The sequence below is a fragment of the Patiria miniata genome, unplaced genomic scaffold, assembly GCF_015706575.1.
Source record: "Patiria miniata isolate m_02_andy unplaced genomic scaffold, ASM1570657v1 HiC_scaffold_24, whole genome shotgun sequence".
NCBI classification, from domain to species: domain Eukaryota; kingdom Metazoa; phylum Echinodermata; class Asteroidea; order Valvatida; family Asterinidae; genus Patiria; species Patiria miniata.
The window spans coordinates 7304949-7329656 of record NW_024037063.1 but is presented as its reverse complement, the minus strand read 5'-3'; the positions used below and the strand labels follow the sequence as shown (position 1 = coordinate 7329656).

The window sequence follows — 24708 nt, the reverse complement described above, 5'->3', positions numbered from 1 at the left end:
GTACATGTACATGTACATTGTACATGTATCGTAAGTAGCATTTTCAGACAGTATCGGAAATCTAACCTCAGAATGGGTCCCAACAGAATCCAACCACAATTCTCCAACCTAACCAACTTCTGAAAAAAAGCTCTCCATCATTCATTTATTTCCATGAAGAGATGAATTCCATATATCTCTCACCACATTTCCTGAAAGTATCAAAACTGTTAACCCCCAGAGCATATTGTACATTTACAGGTCGAGTCAAAAGAAAATGACCAAATAAGAAAAAAACATGTGTAAAAAAATATGTAGCTCGCCCCATTTTAAACAAATAACATACCAGTAGGGATAATGTTTAACCCCAACCCCTTGAACACTTTTACTAGAAAGTATCCCGAATCCACCAAAATCCACCATTTGTGTCATGCACAAAACTGTTGGTGTCCTGAGTCCATCAGAATCCACAAGCGAGCCCATTAAAATCCACCAGTGTATACCTCGTGCACACCAAACATATTCATACACGTTAGTCATTTGCCTCTGAAGAAGGCCTTGCTAAGGATAAAATATCAGGCCATTCTAATTTTTTTATTTGTATATTTCAGGTCAATCCTGTCAGTGAGCAGTTTGCAGTAGTTTTATTCATTTTCGTGTATCAAATTTGAATTTTTTTCTTGTATTTTTATAGGTGTGTATCTCTCCCGGTACTCGGACATCATTAAGAGGGACGGATTGGAGTCTGGCTACCAGGGAATTCTCCTCATCCTAAAAATTCTTAAGGTGAGAGCCGGACAGGTCAAGGGTCACATTTGAGATCTGAGAATTGTAAAGAGGTCAGGTGGCGGTTATGCATTTTTAAAGTTTTTTTTACCATGAATTTAAGAAAAACCAAAAATTTCATGTTGTGTTGGCCATTGATTTTTAAATAAAATGCCGAATTTTCAAAAACTGTGAGTTTTGCTGAAAAAAACCCAACCGATTTGCCTTAGAACTGGGTTATATTTCTGACATGAAATGTAGGCCTACTGTTTGTGTTATTACAATGAAGCACGGCATCAATTACAAAACTGCTGCAGCTAGTGAAACGCACCCTGCAGGCAAGTGAACAAAAGCTACTGAGCTCTCTTTAGAAAATGGATCCCCATGAAGTAAAATTTGATGGAAAATACAGAATAATCCTACAGAATAGTAATTTTTTTATTTGTACACGTGTGCGAAATGTAACTACCGTTAGGCCAGAGGGCAAGTAGTGGAAATCTTTTCTGTTAAACCTGGCATGATCCTTGACCCACTTCTCTCATGTTTTGTCTTACTTCCCATCCACGTCTTACATGTACATGTATTTCCCGTCCACGTGTACCAATGTTAGCCCATCTTTCCGTCAGTACACGTGGCAGGAAATCAGCCAAGCAAACTGAAAAGTAACCAACCTTTGTACAACCAAAATGCAAGTACAAAGGCTACAAACTTTGGAGTAAATGATTCACTTTGTTATTCCAGGGTTGCGTGCGGAACCCCAAAAATACTTAGCGCATTGTTGTTGTACTTGTACTTGTACTTAAGTATTTTATTGGCACTCGTACTTGTAATTTTACTGGGGGAGGGGGGGGGGGGGGACTGCTACATCAATGTAACTCTCTCCATGAATTTGGCCAACTGCCAGCACAGGAAATTGATAGGAAAGCGGATATTAAAAATCTAAATCACCCAATAAATTTAGGTTCAGTGTTTGTGCATGAAAAAAAATACCCATAAATTATTGTATCCCTATGGATTTCTGCAGAACTTCCTTTTATTTTATGCTGTATGCAATTGTCACATGGAGGCAGTTGGAGGATTTTGCAGGGTTGGGGTTGCATCCTAGCAAATAATGCCTAGGGAGTTAGGGTTAACCCTTACAAATACCAAGGTAACAGAAATGTCACAATTTGGACCCTCAATTAATAGAATATGTTAACCCAAGTGCATACTGTACATGGTATGTAGCATTACCAAACTGTTATTGTGCAATCCTGTGCAGATCATAGTTCAGATTTGGAAGTTCATTCACACACAAAACGAATGATAAACGAATGATAATGACTACCGGTACAATGTATGTACATGCAGAACAGTCAAATTTTTTTTATCAATGGCACTTTTGTTGACTGTGGGACCTTGAATCAACAAAACAGCTACCGGTACACTTACAAGCCCATGCACTCGTTTTTTTACATGTATGCCGAGGGTCAAATGTTCAAGTTAATCAGCTACACGTTGCAGCACTATTGGTGGGAGAACAGAATGTGTGCAAATTGGCAGTAATTAAAATCAGCGCGGTTGCTTTTTGGGACTGAAGTCGACATTTGCAGCGCACGTCAGTTGTCAACCGAATGGTTCTCAAACAAACCTCCCTTTAAAAAAATACGACAGAGCCATGAATCAGAAAGAGAAATTTGTTCTACATGTACAATGTATGTCGACAGTGAGTGAGTTGTACATTATGTAGGATCTGATTTATAAACATAGGCCTACATGTTGTAAAAGTTAAAAAATACTACTTTTGGGAATGAATATAAAAAAAAGGTCTGGCATGCACATTTATCCTATTGAGCTGCAAAAGCAGAATTTACAACCATACAGATTCGCAATGTTATGTTGCAGTTAAACTACATGTATAGTCGGGAGGGGAAATGTGCAACAGCTTGCATAAGAAGAGCCACTGTGTGTAAAATCCTAGCTCCATGGTAAAATCAACCCTATTGAACTCGAGTGGAAAAACAACTTTGTACATCAAGCTTTGTACAAATTCAACGTTTTAAATTCCACTTGTACAGCCTGTCATATGTACAGCAAACTACAATTTGGTGGGTTATTTTTAACTGGTATGTCAAAAAATAGTTTTGATAAAATTATCTGCAGTACCGGTACATAATATTTGCACAGGTGTTGGCCAAAAGTCAAGTTCTAGTGTGAATGGTCTAAGTTTTATCAAGCACGAAAATGGAATGTGCACTTTGTCATTATCTCCGTGGGATCCATTGTAATTCACGTGTGAAGTCAGTTGGAAAAAGGCACACATGTAAACAAATAGTAGCAGTTCATGCATGCAAACATTAATTAACCCTAACCGCCCTGAATCCTTCAATCCTCCTTGCCAAAGTGGAGGAATTTGGAGGATTGAGGTTACATGGCAAAAGTGCGTTACTGATTTCGTAGGATGCACTTTGTCAAGGTCGTGGGCCAGACCCTGTGTTGTTATTGCTCAGCCATGCATAAATATAGGCCTGGATTATGCTTGAAATCCTCCGTACTGCTCCAGGATGTCAATGGCCAAGCCTTTAACATATTGACGGTCACTGCCGCAGGATTCAAGCAGTGGTCACCCCTCCACGGACAAATTTATTCAAGAAATAATGGAGGAATTTGCAGGATTGAGGCTATTTTCCCCATGTGGCCAATTGGAGGATTTTGCAGGATTGAGGCTACATCCTAGCAAAAAGGCCAAGGGAGTTAGGGTTAATATAAACATTCTCAATTTCTTCTGAAAGACTTCTATTTTTGGAGAAGCTCCCATGAAGTTGATCATATTGTAGAAGACGTCCTTATGTAAACCCCTCACACCACCAATCCCGAACACAACCCCCACCCCCGACCCCCGCAATAATTTCGCACAAATGATTTACCTCTGGCCCCCCAAACATTGCCTAAAAGCCGACATTGCTGGCGCCGCTTGTTTGGTAAAAATATCAATCACACAATGAAAGTATATGTAAACCTCCCCCCCCCCCCCACCCCAGCAATTTACCACTGCTTCACTGATTCCCCAGGTCACAAGTTCAGCAGATGCCCTTAGCAGACAATATTCATGTACTTTGTATGATTTTTTTCTGGTTTTATTTACTCCAGGGTCGGGTGAAGGCCTTACCAGTCAACTACGCCAATGCTCTGGAGCCTACCCCCAACTACGACAGTCATGTAGCCAAGTCTAACGTGCTAGATATGACCAAGCTAACCTCTCTGCAAACTCCGCTTGCGTTTGATGCTACACAGGTAAATAAATGAATGAAAAAGAAAAACACTAGAAAAATAACTTATTTGGAAACAGAGTTGAAGTGAAGTTAAACACAAGTCATTCTGTCTTCCAAGTCAATTAGAAAACTGTTAATGGACTGGGATTCTTTGACAATTATTGTAATTGTTTATCCAATACACACTCATGAACTCACTTTGGGATTAGACTTGTGATGGAATTGTGACTTAGCTTGTGATGGACTTCTGATATTCTTGTGTTGACTTTTAACTTGACTTTTGAACTTGAGACTTGAGCCAATTCGGTAGATTTGACTTCATTAATTCACTAGTAGGATGTAAAGGGAAAAGAAAATAGAATTTGCGAGTTTCTGGAAAGTTTTTAAATACCCAAACAACGAATGAAATTAAAAAAAAATCTCTTGAATAATTATGTTACATGTACATGTAAATTTTAAGTGCATATTAATCTTGATTGTTGAAAATTATAAATGGTCACCATATATTACCTTAGATTTCGCCACCGAGCAATGAGACCCAAACCTAATTGATTACTTAAGCAGGTGTAAACGTAACAATACTACCTGTTGTCCCGCATCAGTGGAATCATGTTTATCTTCTCCAGGCCTCTTGGCATAATTAATTGGCGGAGCGATGCACTCGTATTTTCATAGTAAATTAGAAACACAATATGCCAATGTTTCGAATTACCAATTTCCTCGTCATCAGCCTCTTCACATTTTGATTTATAGCAGTATCGATAGGTCGTGTGTTTCAGTCCCAAATGAGCAAGCTTGTGAGTTTCAGATGTACGTCAGCAGGGGAAAAAATCCAAAAGCAGAAAAGCTTACATCTCCTGGATGGAAAACTTTTGTTCAACGTCGGTCATCTACGATAGTAAACATTTTTTACAAATGATTAACCCTTCTATGCAAACATACATTCTGTAAACCTTTCAGTAATCCTGTCAGTCAAAATCAAACAAGTGACTGTTTTCAACAGTTCAGAATTCCCATAAAGCAGGATTGACTGGCTGGGACTGTTTAAGTAACTTGATACAGCTATGCTCTGACTCCGGGTGAGTGATACAACAGCTGTGGCCACAACTTGCCTGCTTTGTCTGTTGACCCAGTTTGACTAGTCACAGTGCTTGCTTGACATATGATCTGACTGCTGGTGACTAGCCTTTGTTAAAGGTATAGCAGGGGAAGTGGAATTGAATTGTGACTGTCTGTATAGCAGGAGGGTTAAAGGGAAAATACAACATTTGCCAACATAAAAAAATAAAACTACCAAATCATTTTGAAATACCTTGCTGGACTGTTAGTGAATGACAGTGTAAAGCATCCTGTAAAATCATGGCACCTGGTATACTGTCATTTTCAAGAAAAGTGGTATTTTTGTATCAATTTCCAACGTTGATCGGCCAATCAGCGTTGGAAAAAACTGGCTTTTTTTCAAATACTGGCCCCAGTTGACCATCGCACTTGTTTGCAATCGATTACACACCTATGAACGGGTACAAGCCAGCTAGACTGGTACCCTGACCTTACAATTCCCCAATATATGTAGACTGCTCTGTTTCTTCTTAAATGGAGTCAGGGAACCAGACTACAGGAAAATGATTGTTTTTCTTGGTTTTTATAGCATTTTCGAACCCAAAAACTCAAAAAAGTCAGTGTAACTATATTTGCTATATATTTCCAACCCCCCAATTCCATCCATTTCTGAAAATTACAGCAAAAGCAAATGATGTATATTCCCTTTAATAGATGATTACTGTTTAACCCTACTTGTGGAAAGTCAATATTCAGAGCAATGTGTAAAACCTGTAAAAACCTTGCAGGTCAGTTTCAGGTGAAGGGAAAACTGTGTTAAACAAAGAGTCACTGCACAAGAAAAACAGCACTGTGGAGAGCAGTAAAACGTGACCAAATCTGCCTGCTTGCCCTGAGCTAAACCACACAAAAGGATTGTGCAGGGATTTGGAGTGTTATCCATACTCCACAGAAGATTACCACAAGGGAATTTGAAATGTGGGTGCTATTGCTAATTCCATGACCAACAGAGGTTGCTTAATGTAGGCTGTGAGGTCTTAACTGTTAAAAACAGTCACTTGATTGATTTTTGACTGTAAGGACACTTATGCACAGGATGTTTGTTTGCATAGGAGGGTTAAATGATTTGTTGGTGTGCCTTTTTGTCCCTTTGCATTAGATTTACCTGTTTGAGTTTGGAGACTTGGAGATGAGCCAACGGCCGCGTCAGATCTGCCCCTATGCAATGGTGAACTACACCTACCAAGAACCAGTCAAGCCTAGCCCAGCCCCCGCCCCTGCAGCCAACCCACCAACACAGTCAGTGCCTCAGCAAGAAACACGGTCAGTTATAAACCTGTAAACAAACTGGCGTTTCAGGCTCACACCGAACCAAAACGTAAATTTGTTTAGGACAGGTGAACTTTACATATTGTTTCCATTGACTAGATTGTGGAGCCACTCTGAACAACTGCAACAGTTCATCTTTTGGTTTACAATGTAGTTACTCCTGACTTTTCAAATGTCAAACTATTCAAATACTTCACTCTTTAGACGTTAGATTTATCACAGCATATATCAGCCAATTCAGTTTTGAGGTACATGTACTGTAAGTCCTCAGTGTAGCATAACCATGGCTGTCCATTCATCGTTTGCATGTGTCATTTTCAACTTTTTTCAGTCAGTGTTGGTTGGGGTCCAGATTCAGTGCTGTTGTAGTCTTTCATTGAGACATGGGTATTCTATAGACCAATCTGGACACAGAGTCACTGTGCACTAAAGGCGGCCCCCACTAATGGCAGATGCATTCAGCCATTAATGGGGGCCATCTTGAGTGCCTTGATTGGTCAATCTTTTCCTCTCTTTTTTTGATCTTGGACTGACACTGTTGCATGTACCAACTTGTTTTTCACCTCATCGGAATGCACAGGGATTCCTCGGTCCAGGGTATACCCTCTGTTCACCACCACCACCTCCACCAACCCAGCATGCCCCTACTCTCACTGCCTGTCAGCACCCACGCCAAGCCTGATGCACCGCTGAAGGACCAAGGCGCGCAGGACAGCGTGGATAAGCCACAGTCAGCGCCACCACGTGAGTAAAAAAAATAATAGAATGCTAGCGGCAAAGTTGTGGTATGTACGGTCAATCAAAAAATAATCGCAAGATTGACTTGTGATTCTGCGAATGTGCATGAAACGACATTCGTGTATTGTTGCTGTGTGTATTACATATATGTGACCACTCACAACGTGTACAGTTGATTGAATAGAGGCGGCTTGAAATACGTATGCTTATGTCGCAAAATGTCCGCTACGTCCGATGTAAACAACCAGGGTTTTTGGTCTTTTCTCGGGAACGGTAAGACATTAGGTTGGTTTCTTTCAACCAGACCCTCGAAATAGGATAAGTAAACAATCCAAAACATGAAATTTTTGGGGTTTTTTTTTTTGGGGGGGGGGGGGCATTTTAGGCTGTAATGCCACAAGCTGGTCTTAAAATATTCACAAGTCAATCAAATCAATAACAAGTCAAATCACAATGAAATCACAAGTATTAAAACACGGGAGTGGACAATGACAGAAGAATGTGTCTGTCTTAATTCCTTTGAATTGCTTTTGTTTGACTTTCGACAAGATGACTTGAAAGTTACGGCAGATCGACTTGTGACCTTTGTGATGACGTGATCAACTTGTTATGACTTGTGATTGACTGACTTGTCACTTATGATTTACTTGTGATAACTGGATGACATCTCTGTTAAGCAGTTAACAGACAGGGACTCATGAAAAGATATAAATAGAGAGAGAATGTGCCCCTCCGATTATAATTTTTTTATAAAAGTCTGTTTCCTCTCTGAGCGATCCCCGAGTGCTTTTTACCAGCTTTGCCATACTGTTACATAGCTGCCAACTATTACGAATTTTTCTTAATTATTACGAATTGTTTGTTAAATTACGAAAATACGATTTGCCACTAAAACATTACGAATTTCCCATTTTCTACCTAACGAAAAAAAAAATACTTGTAAAGTATCGTTTTTGACCGAAAACTTCTGGCGAAATGTCGCGATAATGGATGGACTGGTGACAAGTCTAATAAGAATGCAGTCAAGCACCTGATAGACATCAATGCAGTGTGCGCTGTGGAGTACTTCAGGACCAGACTAAAAATATTTTTCAATGGTGTGTCATTTGTGTGCATCTCGTGGATGTGTGGTTGTGTGTACTGTATGTGAGTACTTTTCAGTGACGATCGTGAGCACATTTGGTCGCTTATTCCCGGGATGAGACCCATCGGTGCGAGATTTTAATCATGGAATTTAATAAGAGTATGGTTGGAATAATTGGTAATAGAGTTTGAGTTTGTCACAACGTCCAGAAAAGATAAATCAGCATGCGTCAAGGTATGTTGGTGGGATATTTCTATTGCATACGGTGGCCCTAAATCATTGTCTGTAAAACATGATACGAACTCGAAACTCCACATCGATGGCATGCATCTCAAGAAAAATATGCGCACGTTATTATTGTTATTATTTATTTGACTTCAACAAACAAATACAGACATTAAAAAAAAATTAATAAAAAAAAAATAATAATAATTTTTTGTTGTTGTTGAAATTACCATTACATGTAACAATGTTGAATGCCATTGAAACGAAATAAACAATGTTGAATGCCATTAAAAAGTTGTCAATGCTGAAATACCGGTGAATTTTTAAGTACCGGTGAATTTTTAAATACCTAAATTTAGGGACTCATTTCCAGTGGTACCAGTATTTAACTGGCAAACGTCCTTGAAGTCTACCATCAGGTTTTGCAGACAGTCATAAAATTTGCATGAAATATGTAATCGTGAATCATTAAATAATACGCTACACTAGACACACATAATCCACATACCGGTAATATTACAGACCAGGAAATAGTGTTCTTTTCATCATGGCTGGATGCTTATGTACATAACATCAACCAAATGCTACAGGGATCATTTTTGAGAAACATGTGAATTGCAGGAAAAGCAACCAGTTCGCCAACAGAAACGTCCTCAGGATACAAAAAAAGAACATTTATAGGTATTTTAAGGAGTAGGAAAACGTCTTTTTTGTCTTTTAACTTGACCTGAAACGTTGATGACAAGGTATTTTTAGAGATGTGATCAGAGACCTATAGTTTCAAATAAAAATATTTTTTAAGGCAGATTCCCTTGTTTTGAATTGAACGGATATTTTAAGCCATTCTGTGTTGTTGATGTCCCTTAAAGTGGCGCGGCCCCCAACACGGCGCACTTTGATTTTTTTTTGCCTCTAGTGTCTTACCAGCACAGGCGTTTTACCTCAAATTTCACAGTAAGTAAAATGCATCAAGCTCTAAACATTCCTGTTCATAAGTTGCGAGTTTACTGACCCGTTACAAAGTTAACAGAGAAATTTTATTTTGGCTTGATTTTGTGATTTTTTTTTTTTAAGTGCGCAATGAACAATTTTAAAATGTTGCGGCGCCCAAAATATGAAAAGTAATCTGTTGAAAAACTTGTAGTTGTGGAGAAAATAATGTTTTTCAGAATTTGCCAGCTTTAAAAATATTTTTAAATGTTAAGTTTGGACTTTCCAAGATTTGTTCAAGTGGGCCACGTTATGGAACACTTGGCTGATTTGTGCCCAATTTCCAGACGCCACCATTTTGAATATCTAACCAAATTCCTCAACAGTAAACATTACTAAAGTAACAGTATCAGTATTTATCTGAATGAATTTGAAGTTTGTCAACAAAGAGGTTTGGCAACACTGCATGAGGAAAGCCGAGGGAAAAGTTGAAGTGCGCCACGTTAGGGGAATCCACTTCCAACGCTTCGTGTCTAGTACTACAGACAATCGAGAACCTGCGGCTGTGATGTAGACCAACACAATAGACCTTTATCATGCTGCCACCATTTCAGTCATGTTCCTTATGTCCAATAACAGTACTGAATGATAGTGTTTTTGTGCAAAAAGGAATCAGACTATTTTTCCTTCCAGCCTTGCTTTGGCTACGTTGATTAGAATGGGAAAAAATCAAGATGGCCGCAACATGATAATGGTCTATTACAGTGTAGAGATTCTTGCATTTAATGAACCTTTTAGTTTTACCTCATAGAAGATTGTGTATAAATAATGTATTCTGTTTATTTACTGACTACCATGCATAAATGAAGAGAGACATACAAACACTGACAAAAGAACTGAAATGGAGCACTGGGGAAAAATCCAGGAAAAAAAAATTAGGGGAAAAAGTACAAATACCCGTATATTGTTTATAAGGCTATAAAGCCATGGTCTTTTACTGATGACTCACCACTATGCTCATGAATACAAACGGTCACATAGCATGCAATCACAAAGCTGTCTAAGTTGCAACTGCACAATGTAGGGTCCAAAGTGTGACATTTGTCTTGTCACGCTTACCTTGGTACTTTGTACGATTTTTTTATTTGTTGGCTATTCATGATCACTCTTGGAGGAGGACTGCATTAAGCAGTGCGTCATAGTTATAAAACATCGATGTCGGGTGTAACACGGACAGAAAAAAATGGACCCCAAATTTATCGAATGACTCGCATACTGACAATCAGAATCAGTTTTAAACTGCCACACTATGCATTGCCAAATTCCTTCACCAACTTACAATAGACACACACAGTACCTCCCCAAAAATGTGCCGGTATGACTTGTGGTGGGATTTAACCCCAGAGTTTTAAAACTTTGTAATTCCACTATTTGGTTAGATTTTGGAGACCGGATATTCGAAACCAAACTGTAAAAGACGGAATAATGTCATGGGCTGTTTAGTACCAGCACGATCTTTAATCCAAACGAGAATTTTGATAATGATTCGCTAGGCTGCTTTTGGGATAAATGCAAAGGATCATAGTCCTTAACCCTAACGATCCCCAACCATCCAAACTTCAACACTGGTTTGTTGGGATCTGTTGGGATGAGTGCTGCACTAGTAAACTGACTGTGCTTTACATGGGATTAGGCATACCACAAATAAACAGAGTCCAACTGTTTATGTGCACAGTTTACCATATGGTGTTGCAAGGATGAGGAAAGTTCTAGAAAATCACCCTAGGAATCTGGGGTTATTACTAAGACACATTGTACAGGTTGATATTCAGCACACCAGCGGGCATAGTGTTCTTTCATATTCCACTTTTCCTTAACAGTGAAATATTTTTGTTATTGACTGATTCAGTGTTAACAGCAGGCACGATACTTTTCCTATTTTCATAGAATTTTCTATTTTGTTTGCTCCGTTCCTCTCCTATTATTTTCTCCAATTTCAGCATTCTTCACTGTAGACGTTACATTTTTGGGTGTCTGCTTGACAATTTTTCATATTTTCCGGAGAGTCATATTCATGTATCATGTTTGTAACAGTTTTTTTTTCTTTAGTTGCAAGGCTGGTTCCTTTGGAAATTAATTGCAAAACAAACATTTAGTGATGCAAGATCTTTAATAAGAAATTAAAAAACGGTGTATTAAATGAGAAAGATATTAAAATCTGTCAGTGGAAGAGGGAATTTTACAAGCTAAAGTCTTGATTTATTCGTAAATTCCATGCATAATATGGTGGATTTTGGCTCTTTCCCCTCCACAGTTACTCAAATTGAAGCCCTGCGGGAGAGCCATTACATCGTCTGGGAAGGAACTCTGACGGCCAAGACAGAGCCTCTCTGCTCAGCCAAGATGGTCTCCTACACGTCCCCTGTCTTGCCCCAGAATCTGTGAGTTATCAGTTGATGATCCATTTGCAACCTTGTATTGGTAGAATTCACAAATTTGCCCTTCTGTGCTCTGTTTGTACCCATTCAAGAATAAAATAAGATGACAATTGCAGCGTCAAGGACATTACAAATCAGACATTTTTACTTCAGGAGCTCAGTGATTAAACCTGAAAATATATTTTAAAATTAATTTGGCCTGACGTTGCGAACTTAGCAAGTTCTTCTTCAGAGGCTAAAACAGAAATGACAGAGGTACATACATTAACATGGGGGTGCACACAAACATGCAGGGCTGAAAGAAGAAACACAAAAGGAGGATTAAGTGGGAAAGGTGTAGAAAGATGCAGGGGAGGGTGGAGAAGAACTTGCTAAGTTCGCAACGTCAGGCCACATTAATTTTAAGATTTATATATTTCAGGTCCATCCAGTCAGTAAGCAGTTTGCAGCAGTTTTACTTTTTTTCATGAAAATATATTTGTCAAATCATGTACATCCATCATGTTGTATTGGGCAAGGAGATTACAGACTAGGAGTTTTGGATCCTGTTTCTGAATCATTAATTAATTCCATAATGCAAACAAAAAAGTACATGGATAAATTGAACCGGCACAATCAATTTAGCTACATGTATGCACGTGAATGCATTTACCGTGCAAAATTGCAATACTTGACCATACTTCTGTTTTGTTTCCGACAACTATGGCAAATTTTTAAAAATGCCTGACATCTCATAAATTATGTAACCCCTATCATCCATAAAAGAGGTGTTGCTTCAAGAAAAAAGGGAAAATCGTAGTCCACAACATAACATAAAATTTCCACTGATATGGTTGGGCTTGGTTACATCAGTCAATGGTATTTTGATCCTGAAACAAAAAAAATATGAATAGAAAACCATCCAAAAATGACAAAATCTAAACTTTTGTGGAGTATGTATTGTCAGAGTTGATTTGAAGTCATGAAATTGTAAAAAAAACCACTAAACTTTCTCTGACTTGGTCCTCCCCCATGTTACCTCTCCTGTTTCAGGCCAGCCATCATCAACTTCAAGACGAAGATCTCATTTGCCAAGATGCACACCTACTTTCCGTCGGGCATTTTTGCAAGTGGAATACCGCTCACCTCCAATATCAGGGAAGGTATGGAATATATTTTCTCAATTCTGCTTTTTTTTATTCTATTAAACTGAAATATGAATGCAAGTTCGAATGAACTTGACCATTGTTGACCCCCTCTTAGCAATTGATTGAGCAGATCTTGTTCAAACTCTCGGTTTATGAAAAAAAATCTGATTCCCCCATATGGCATTTCAGAAATCAATTAACAGATCTTGTTCAAACTCTTGGTTTTTTTAAATCTGATTTCCCGATATGACCTCCTTTCAGAAATCAATGGAGCAGATCTTGTTCAAACTCACCATTTCTTCATATCACTAGCTTTTTCAATCGGATATTCTTGTGTAGCACAAATGCAAGAGTACCGGTATGATCCTAAATTTGTAGATATTTAACAGTGCAGCTGTTTTTGGTAGTTGGGTCATTTTAAAGTTTGGGGCCCACTCATCCCCGTCCCTGTTACATTTGGAATCTATGATTGTATAATTCTGATGCACTGCTTAATGCAGTCGTCCTTTAAGAGTGATTATGAATAGCAAATTACCTACCCACCAAATAAATAATAATTTGAAGTCATTCTTAATGATATTTGAATGGCAAATTACAAAGTTCCAAGGTAGCAGGGACGGGAAAAATATCACACGTTGGCCCCTAAACTTGTAGAGTGACCGATTTGTTGTTGATATAAGTATTTGATGTAACAATCTTTTGTTTTGACAGTATGCCGAAGGAACAAGTACGTCGTTTACTGTGAGCTCCAGCGCAACAAGGAATCCACTAAGCGATACACAAATCTGTTGCAGTTCACGATGCTCAATCAAGTGGTGCGTATTAGATTTTGACACTTGTGATTAGATTTAAGCTTTGTGTAGGGATGAAGTATACATGTATGGACTTGGGAGAACTTTCACTCAGGAGGTAACACACTGAGTATACAGTGTCGCATTTTGATTTACACGTACAATAGAATCCAGCTCTGCTTAATGCCTTTTTAATCGCAGGTTCTGAAATGCCGTCTTGAAGGCAACGTGACGATGTTTGTCCTTCCAACATCCACGCTGTCTCACGAACTCGGTGTGACACGAGGTGACTACCCAGAGACGCTGCACGTACTCTTCACATCCCATAGTCCCATGATTGGCCACATCACAGGTAAAGAATCGGAATCATTTGGACATGTTTGGACTTTTTGTGATCCAGAGTCACTAGAGAAGCTTCTGCAACATAAGGGGTTACTGGTGAAGTAATAAACTCCACACAAGAACTGCAGACAGAAGGCCACATTTGAGGGCTCCATGTGCAGCACACACAACATGGGCATACACTCTTGTTTTACTATACTCTCGAGGACAATGCTTTGTGTTTCCCTTTGTCCCTGTAATATAACACTCTCCCATAGATTAAGCACACGAACCTACTACAGAGGACCGTTTCCAACAAAAGACCCAACTCCCGAGGACTGAAAGGATCTGTTGTTCTCCCTTTGTGTGTCTGTCCTCGGGGGTTATGTAGAACACGTACAAACTGGTTTGCACACGCATGGTCCAAGCACACAATACTTATTTCTCCAAGTGTACAAATGTCTTGAAGTAGATACCTGGTGTATGGCAGTTGTGTGAACAAGTTGCATCTAACTCTGTTCCTCTCTCTTTGTGGCTGTTAAGTGGGTACTTCTTCATGGAGTTCATTGCAAACAAAGAATGCGCACAATATTTGAGCATTTAAACACAAACTGATGCCAAAATTTGCACAGCGAATTTTTCAATTTCGGCCTATTACAGGAGTGGTTAGTAACATTTGATGGAAGTTTTTTGGAAGACTTATTGGATGGGATTACGATTAGGATGGGAAATTAATATGAAGTTTGTCATCCTTAAGAGGGTTACAAACATTTTATGCCACTTCCTGTACAACATCCTTTTCTTTGTGCCTGTTTTGCAGAGAAAGGTGTCTACATGCCCCCAGGCAACCTAATTCAGTCCCCCGTCCCAGATAATCAACTTTTGGAACACAGCAACAACAAGCAGCTGATGCTGCGCATCGGCCTGCTGTCTATGTTCACCAGACAGAGTCACGACCTCAAACGCCAGGCGGAAATCAAGAGTCCTGAGTCAGTCAGCCAGGAAACGCTGGTTCAAGGGGCGTCGGATCCCCAGACGCCCCTTGCAGTGGACCGCACAAACACTGTGGACTCCAAGAGCAAGGTTATCGACTACCAGCATGGATTGTTGTCGAAGGACCGTCCGACACCTCCAGGCGCTCTTGAAAGGAGCCCCTTGCCATCCGAAGTCCTGAACATCCATCCCATGTACAAAAGTCCCGCTTCAACTGTGGACATTCAGAAGGATACAGTGCCTGAAGCATCCCTTCATCCTATGTACAACATAGCTGAGACCTTACCTCAAGCAGCAGTCACACCTAAGGAGGGCATGTCCAAGAAGCATCCCCATCCTGTCTGTAGCCCCCAAGCCCAATTGCAGTCACCTTACGCCAGTGACGCCAGTCAGGAAGAGAATGTCCACCCAATGTACAGCCAGCATCTGGAGCCAAACAGAGAGGACCAGAAGAGTCCAAGAGCAGCCTTGCTTGATCCTCGTCTCGCTAAGAAGCAACCTCTTGGTCCTAATAGGAGTCCAGGAACCTCAAACTCGGGTAAGAAAAAGTCTGTAAGTTTTTCTGTCTTGTGTTTGAGAAAACCCCTCAAGGCTTGTAAACACTTGCAATTAGCAAAAATGAAAGGTAGAACCACTTTACCACTGAGCCCTGTTTCATGTCACTGAGAAGTGATCTTGGATGTCTGTTAGAAACCCTCTCTACATTTAAGTTGAATGACTCGACTACCCCTCTCCAATTTACTGTTCTTATTCCGATTATCAATGCCTATTCTCAGAAATCCAACGCGAACCACCCAAGGTCTCCCGTAGCAAACTACCACTTGGCAGCATTCTGGACCAGCAGTCGGAGATCACCAGGCTCCAGGAGGAAATGAGAGTCCTGAGACGGCTCAAGGACACCTCGGCTGGCGACCAGGCCCTTGAAGAACGCTACAACGCCAAACTGACCAAGCTCCAGGACTTCCTGCAGGCACTTCGCAAAGAGAGGAATCGCCTGAACCAACAACAGGAGGTCAAGCAGGACCAGACTCAGACAAAAGAGGGAGCGATGAGAGGGCAAGCTGCAGGTGATCTACAGGCAGGAGAGGATAAGGTAATATTATCGGAAGACATTGGTTTTCCTACCGGCTGCCATGACTCGAACAGGCCAGAAGACCCTTGGCAAGCCAAGTGATTGAGTGGTTTAAACATCTTTGCTAGGAGGTCATGGGTTCGAGCTTATGAATTTTTTTGCAAGCTGTCAGACAGTACTGAATGAAATTGTACTGGTGAAGGGCAAACCCAAATGGTAAAAGTAAAAGAAGAGACTTCGATTGAATCATTTCCAGAAATTGTTTCTGTTCATACTTGTTGCAGTTCTTGAGATATTTTTGAGTTATTGTGAACATTTTCTCTAAAGGTACAAGGGAAGCCAGATGTATTCTCCACTCCAGAGGCAAAAGCTTTCAAGCCGTATACCATTCAGAGCTCGCCCCTGGCATCTGAGATGTCCAAGGACTTGCAAGAGTCGTCAGTGAGCCCAGCTCTGTCCTCCAAGGTCATGGACGTTGTGCAGCAGATTGCCAAACTTCCTGTTAAACCCGCCCAGACTAACCCTGAGGTTTCAATAGAGACGCTGAAGGCTGTCATTGAGAAAGTCTTGGTGACACCATCTACGGGTAAAACTGGCGGGGAGGGGACTCCTAGATCCGTTTCAACATTTCCAGTTTCCATCCCTTTGAATATGCTGTCTTTAAGCAAGCCATCGGGTGACCAAAGATCTATCAAAGAAAGTGGCGATGCTGAGGCTGTAGAAAGAGCCTGCGGGGAAGTGTCGCAGAACACTGAATCAGAAGGTGGAAGTAACTCACTCGAAGAGGGTAAAGTGAAACCACCGCCTAATCCATTCGGCGAAGCACTGTCTTCCATGGACCATTACAGCCAAACTGAGAGAGCCTCCAAGAAGCTCAAAAGATCTCACAGCAAAGAGTCTGTGGAAATGGGCGAACTGGAAAGGAAGATGGAATCTGGAGATATGCCAACTCAGAAAGCTGATGGGAAGCCTCTCAGCTTCACAGACAAATACAACAAAGAGAGTCTTTCACTGGACATAGACCTTGCCAAGAAGGCCTTACCTAACCTGGAATCTAAAGCAGGGGACATGAGCTCGCCCATCCGAGGCGCCTCGGAGATGAAGGCCTTCCTGAATGGTGGTGTCGCAGTTGCTAAGGACCGCATTACGAGTGCCACAGACATGAAGAGCTACCTGAATAAGAAGCTACAGGAGGCAAAGAATGAGAAACCGGACCGTGCAAGGAAAGGAGGAGCTGGCTCCGCAGCACCAAAGCGGGGGAAAGTGTCTGGGAGCAGCAAGGAGCGAACGATTGCAGAGATTGATAATGAGATCAGGAGATTGAACAAGGAAAAGGAACGTCTCAAGACACAGTATGCACGGAAAAGGAACTCCAGTGGTGGTATGTACTCCGTCCTGATATGAATGGCTCTTATGCTGTTTCACCAGAGTATCATATTACCATTAAGACTAAATTATTAATAGATCCATTTAGAGTCCTTTTAAATTTGAAATTTATAGATTGAAAATCTCATGCCTTTTTACTGAGAGGAAATTCAACAACTTTTGCTCTGATCGGACTTTTTTTTATATTTCAGGGAGTAATCCTGATAAACCAAAGAAGCTCCCATTTATCCAGTCAGTGGACCTAAAAGGCCTTGGACGCATACCTAAGAAGAAAACCCCATCCCCAGAGACTGTTGAAGGTACTTCTTCCACCTTTTCAGACCTCTCAGAGACATCCGCTGAGAAGACTCGCCCCAGTGTAGGTAGTGCCTCAACCGATGTTCATTCGCACGGCACTTCAGAAGGGAGAAGCAGTCAGCCAGTCGGTGTTGGCCTTGGAGCACCAGAAAGCATCCCAGGCATACCTAATTGTCCGATTGACAAATCGACTTTCAAAGTTTGTGCCAAGGAAATGCAACTCTCCGGCGGAAAAGAAAAAGAATTGTTCGTGTCTGGACAGGACGGATATGGGAGGACATTGTACATGATCGCACTGACTCGAAAGTTCCTACAAGGTGGGATGAAGGAAGAGGAATGGTCTGGCACCGGCCTCCAACACTGTGTCAATGATATACTGCACAGAGGATCCAGGTAAGATCCATTTAACTTGAACTATAAATTGATGGGTTCAGGAACATGAAAATCTAAAATAAAAGTTTAGTGTATGGGCTCTAGTGCGTGAACAAGAGAGGGCGCTTTTGTCACTACTTTCAAGAGCCCAGTGTATGGGACAACGGCTGTGCGCACAGCCTTGCAAACACATGTAATTGTGGGGAAGACCTTTGTTTTCCTTCTTTTGTTCTCCTTTGTTTCTGTTGAAATTCCAAACTCCATAGTCTTTTCCTTATGGGGCAGATACCGGTAGATTCCTAAAGACTTGTCTTGTGGGGTCTATTGTCCCTATTGTGCTTGCTGCCCCTTAAGGAACCATTTGTATGCATTTTGTTTTATTCTGAGTGTACACAAAGCCATAGCATCTTTGCGTGAGCGTCAAGCATTGTTGGCAATGCATTGGACTCTCTCTCTCCCAGTGGTCTTCCCCAACTCTTCCTTTCTTACCGTTGCGGAGCCCATGGAATATGTCTACAGTGTTTTCATCTTGTTCGGGCATTCCAGCTTCTGAATAAATTAGAGAGGAAGCTAAAGCCAGCGATGAAGATGAACATCTACATGTACCTTTCCTTCTTGTAATCTAGAATAGAGAGAGATGTAACTGATTCATAACTAGTTCTCTTTGCATAATTTGGTCTTTGTGGTGAGCTACATACATGTAACAGCAATCACAGCTTAAAATCACAACTCCGGTCACCAGTATTTCGATAAATAACAAGAAGGAAAGTCTTTGACACAGTTGATGTGTAAATAATAAATAAGAATTGCGCTTATATAGCATTTTCAATCGTATCAACAATCTCAAAGCACTTTACAATTATTACCCCGTTCATCAGGCCATGGAACCACGCGACAGCCGATATCAGCGCTCAATCGGTCCTCGACCCTCACAGGTACCCATTTATTCTCCTGGGTGGAGAGAGGCAATTGTAGTTAAGTGTCTTGCCCATGGGCACAAACACCACCTTCCTGGCAGGGTTCGAACCCACGCACCTTCGTACATGAGTCAAACACTGTAACCACTGGGCCATGGCATTCTGTGTGTATATCTTGTGACTTGACTTGGGACTGAATCGAGACTGAATCGGGATTGACTTGTGATGATGTGATGGTGTGTGACTAACACGATTACAACTCTGGCTAACAGTACATTAAATGAAAAAACAAGGTCTGCACTAGTATGCCGGAGGTCATGGATTATAGTCCCACCTGTCAAAGGTTATGAATTTTTTCTGGCAAGTCCTCGGACAACTCTGAGTTTTAAGTGTTTGTAAAAATGCTCTGATGCAGGGCAAAAACTAATATTAAAGTTTCTGTTTGGATTTGCAACATGCCTTGATTTTCTCTCAATTTAGATGTGACAGTGCCGTGGAGACTGAGGAGGAGAGATTTTTCAGTCAGAATGCACTAGCAGCCGCCAGAACGGTCTTCACCAAGCAGCTAGCAGTGGATCAAACCATCAGGCAGGTCAGTCGAGGAACCACAAGGGTATCCCTTACAACCCAATGATCATCTGTGTCATCTGCAAATAGGCAAAATGACATAGTGTTTTATCCCTGATGAGTTCATGAAATCAAACAGAAATGGGGCTGCTTGTGTTGTCATAGCTGACATGTGCCAAAAGCTTTATTGCAGAAATAATCAAACGGTTACTTTTCTGACACTTTGTTACAGGTCACCGAAGATTACCAGCAGACAGTCACATTCAACTCTGATAAAGAGTTTACCACAAAGCCCGAGAGCCTTTCAGATGCCAAAGGAGATTCCAGGCCTGCTTTGGATCACATGACTGATTATGAAGCCTCCAAGGGTCTAGCTGAATCTAGCGAAGAGATCTTGTATGATGAAGATATGGACCTGGTTGCTCCTGAAGAGACTGTGATTGAGCTTCCAAACCAAGAGTTTGTGATGGATAAGCAAGTCAGTCCCACTGAAAAACCAAGGGGCACTGATGAGGTGGATGTGCCACAAGAAGGTCCAGAAGCCATCTCTGGAAGCCTTTCAACTAACTTGCCAGGAGCCACCACAATCCCTGGCCTGGACATTGACCAGAAGCCTCAGGAGTCTAGGGAGCTAGACAGGACAGACAAGCCAAGCAGCAAGGATGCTCTGGTGATAAATGATGGAGCATGCTTCTTTGGTGATCTAGAAAGCGAAGAAGGAGTATGCGTCAACTTTGGTCTTGAGGAAGGCAGTTTAGCAGGTAAGTTTCTTAGCCTTTTAGATGGTTTACTTTATCAAATCAGTTCAATACCCATTTCCAAAACTGCTTTTCTTTGGTACATTTCAGCCTGCTCTTTCTTTTCCAACTTTACTTTCTGAAGCTATTGTCGCATGCATGTAAACAAACTTGGTTGTCCTAAAAATGCTCAACAGTATTGCTTTCAATATATTGCCATCTGCTAAAGCTTATATTAGATCCATATTACAGTAGCTACACGTATAGTCCAGAATGCCCTGCATTCTACCTGCATTCTGCTTGAGTAATGACCCAAAAATTGATATTGCTTAAACCCAGCACCAAATTGTGACCGCATTTACAGCAAATGTAAATGTGAATCCGGAGTCGGCATGTAGGAAAACAACATGGTCGGTTTTCTTTGCAGTGTCTTCCAAAATGTTGATGTTGCCTTTATTATACCAGCCAAGAAAGGGAAACTGCATTCCTCAAGTTTTTACTTGGTTTTTCTTACTGCCTGCTGTTGTCAGTAGACATGGTAGAGGGCCACCTATAACATATAAACACTGCTTATGGGGACATAGCTTGGTGGCGTGCTGGCTTTGTCATGTGCACTAGTCAAGCAAACTTGTACATAATGTGAACTGGTATCTCATTTAAGATGGGTGGTGATTGTCTATTAATTTCATGTACATGTTATAACAGTTCATTAGACCTTGGATGATGCTTGGCAAACGAGAAGAACATGTAATTCCAAGTCGGTATTTTTTTATTAGGCTGTTTCAGATCATTTAAATGTACATTTGTAAATAGGTTCGTCCTCGGTGTACCTGACCAGAATATTCCATTTCTTGTGGAAGTCCTACCGGTAGTTTACCTCTAATATGCATGTAACCGTTCCCAATCAACCTTCTGGAAGGAAACATACATGTATGCTGAGGAATAACCCCAGCCAAAGTGGCATTTTATGTTTTAAAGAAATATCTTTACAAAAGGTTTTTTTAATGCTTGTCAAGTATTTGTAAATATGGAATCTGTGGAAATTATGTTGAAAGTTTTATCCTCCACGGTTATCCATACATTCTCAAATTCATAGGGAAATGCGGCATGAAGCTTGTACATTTCGCACTTACACGTACCCGTACATATTACATGTACTTTTAGCTTACATTAGTAGGTTCGCAAAACACACTTAACTGACAGGATTCAAACGTGTTTGGGTCATTCCACACTAAAGGGGTGCAAAAGTGTGACATTGATTGGGAAATGAAGCAGGATAATAATATCAAGTTGTTTGTCCTCTTTTCCACTTGTATCCGGTTCGTTAGTGTGACGTCATCTGAATTCAACCATGCGTACTTCACATGGTGTAGCATAGCATGAATGGAACCGGAAGTTAACGCAACTCGACATGCTCGAGCATTTATCCAATGGGCGCTAGTTATCAGTGGTGCGTGCGCGTGTATGACGTTTATACTAACGAACTGGAAAGTCCCACCCCATTGTTAAGGATTGTGCTCACCAACAATTTACGCATGTAAGACTTTTTGGGCAGATTTTAGAAGATATACATTTTATGTAAGGAACATGGACAGACAGTTTTCTTAACCCTCCCTCTCTCAGTGACAAAATGGAGAGAGATATATGCCCTATATCTGTCAAAATCTACTGGGTATCAAGTGACAGGTTTTAACAGTTTTGTAAAAATGGATTCATATAGGCTATCAGCCTCGGTCCCAAATGTTGGCCACCGGTATCAAATGAGGGGAATAATCGTCATAGCGATTTTTGGCAAGGTATACACCTCCAGAGTTGGAAAATATGTGATAGCATTGCAGCGGTGGCAGCTTTTTGGGTGTTATCACCATTTTTTTCAAAATGCTTGTTCCCACTCTAGGAGCGGCATACCTTCTGCATGCGCAATATAACCATTTATGCCCTGATTTGATACTGACCAAACACCAGGCTGATGGCCTAATATTGGTACATCACGATTTTATCAACTGAAGGTACCAATGCTTGACTGACAGAAATAGCTACATGTGAATGGTGGGTTTAAGTACTGCTGAGTGCCTGGCAATGATTGATTTAATTCAGTAATAGTGAAGGCACAAAAGGTTCATTCATACATATCCCAGCAAAACAAAGGCATTGCCCTCTATGCATAAAGAGTGTTAATATTGAAACAAACTTATAATCATTCCCAAAGATTGTCCCTTTTCATTGTTATCCCTACAGGACTGTTATCTTACCTAAAAACCCAAATTATGTACCGGTTCCTTTTTTTTTTTTTTTTTTTTTTTAGACACCACAGGGTATTACGTGCAAAATGTTACATATGTAACAAGGACAGAAATTTTGTCCCAAATTTTCTGTCCAAGTTTATACAAACATTGTATATAAACGTCTCATGTCAAATTTGCAGTCAATTGTACCCCATTAGTGTGGAAAGACCCACTTGGACTTTAAAAAGCTTTCGTCATCAGCGCAGCAATACCATCTCATACATCTGCTTCAAGCTTTGCACAAGTCATAAAAGCCAATTGCTTAAAGGCCTACATGTAGATACACTGTTGTCTGCTTCTTGCATTTCATTTTGGAATTCAAAGGAAAAGGATCAGCTCATCATGCAGCCAAATCTGTTTCGGAAAGCTGGAAAAATAACAGTACAATTGTTTGAATTTCATAATTTCATAAGTCAGACCCAGGGTCCACTTCACTTTGGTATCCTCCCTTTTGACGTTCCCAATTACAGATGAAAAAAGCCCTCCGGACCCAACACCTGATTTACATCCACCAATAGATGATTCTCCCATGTCTCCAGAACAGAAAGACAGTGAGGGTATCAATGTAAAGCTTGCTTCCACTGCGGAAGAAAACATTGAATCCTCGGATAGATTATTGAATGAGAAGGCGTTTCCGTTAGCTAGCCCAACATCGCCAGAGCCAGAAATGTCCAAAACTGACCTTCTAGAACAGTCCAAGACATTGCCAGAAACAGTTCTTTCAAATGACAGCACAGATACCACTCAAACAGTTGAGGCAGTGGACAGGGACAAAAGTCTTGTCAAAGATGCAAGTCATAGTACAGACTTGATGTCTGAGGCTATCACAAGCAATACGAAACCAGATGAGCAATCCAAGGCAGATGACTGTCCAGTTGTTGAGGTGTCTACTTGTGACAGTACCACAGATGAGCAAAGTCTCAAGCCATCCTTGAAATCAGACAGCAGCATGAAGGACTCTAGGTCCTCCCATCGCCACCATCCCTACGAGAGGAGGAGGGATCAGGATGAGGAAGAAGGGAGGAAGTACAGTAAGCATCTTGCTGTCCCAGAGCTACACAGGCTGATGCAGAACTACACCCTGGCTGCGTACAAGAACCGGAGAAGGAACCGGCATACGGCAGAGGCTAAGCCTGACTTCTACGACAGTCCCAGGAGCTCGCCGGCCCGATTCAGGGACGTGTCCAGAGAGTTCAGCCGTGGGAAGGCCGAAAAGAGCAAAGAGGGCAAACAGGATGTCAAGACGCTGGCTGAGAAACAACAAAAGAAGAAGACTCAGCTCCAGGAATTGGAGAAAGAGTTTGTCAAGGAGCCAGGCAAACCTACCGGTAGAGGAGACATGACGGAAGAATCCTATCAGGTTGAAAAGTGTTACTACGAGGATCAGGTGAGACAAGTCAGTCATCAAGATTTTCAGAAACATCAACAATGAACTTCTTTACGACTCAGTTGAAGAGCCTTCAAGAAAATTGCAATGCAAAGAATATAACTCCACAGGAGATGTATAAAAATGATATTTTACGGTGAAGAAAGACTTGTCAAACATTTTAAAGTGTGGAACTGTACCTCTAAGTCTAACCGTCATTTTTAAATTTACTGAGGTAGCCTTTCGCATTACCCAAGAAAAATTCATCCTGAAAAAACAATGTGAGTCAATTTAAAGAACCTCTTGATTATGGGCAATATAAGTGATTGTATTTATTTGCAAAGCAGTCACAAATAATCTTGTTATCTTAGATACTGCACACAGCTGAAGAGCTGTTTTATACTATTGGTGTTCAGTTTTCTCACACCATCTGACGTCACTTCCTTCACTCACTACTATTGTCCTCTCCTTTCCATAAACCTTTCCCCTTTGCCCTTCTCCCTTTCCCCCTTTGCCCTTTCCCCCTTTGCTCCTTCCCCCTTTGCCCTCATTGGGTCCAGGTGGAGGCTGGTCGTCATGAGCGATCCACTCAAGGCCGAGTTCCCTCGTCCAACAGGCAAGCTTCAACCAGTAGTACGCATCATGCCCCAGGCAATACCCTTAGGCATGCAGTCTCAGT

At 41.0% G+C, this 24708-nt stretch overlaps 1 protein-coding gene across 1 annotated transcript in view; it reads left to right on the top strand.

Annotated features, from left to right (window-relative positions):
• Positions 1–24708, top strand: part of LOC119732007 — a 44369-nt gene that overhangs the window by 10843 nt on the left and 8818 nt on the right. The window contains 16 exon segments of the mRNA XM_038205357.1: positions 674–765; positions 3874–4017; positions 6214–6377; positions 6964–7127; positions 11675–11801; positions 12831–12940; positions 13637–13740; positions 13918–14068; positions 14858–15568; positions 15807–16123; positions 16430–17483; positions 17680–18178; positions 19555–19666; positions 19874–20402; positions 23134–24050; positions 24590–24680. Of these exon segments, the coding sequence (XP_038061285.1) occupies positions 674–765; positions 3874–4017; positions 6214–6377; positions 6964–7127; positions 11675–11801; positions 12831–12940; positions 13637–13740; positions 13918–14068; positions 14858–15568; positions 15807–16123; positions 16430–17483; positions 17680–18178; positions 19555–19666; positions 19874–20402; positions 23134–24050; positions 24590–24680 (5286 nt within the window).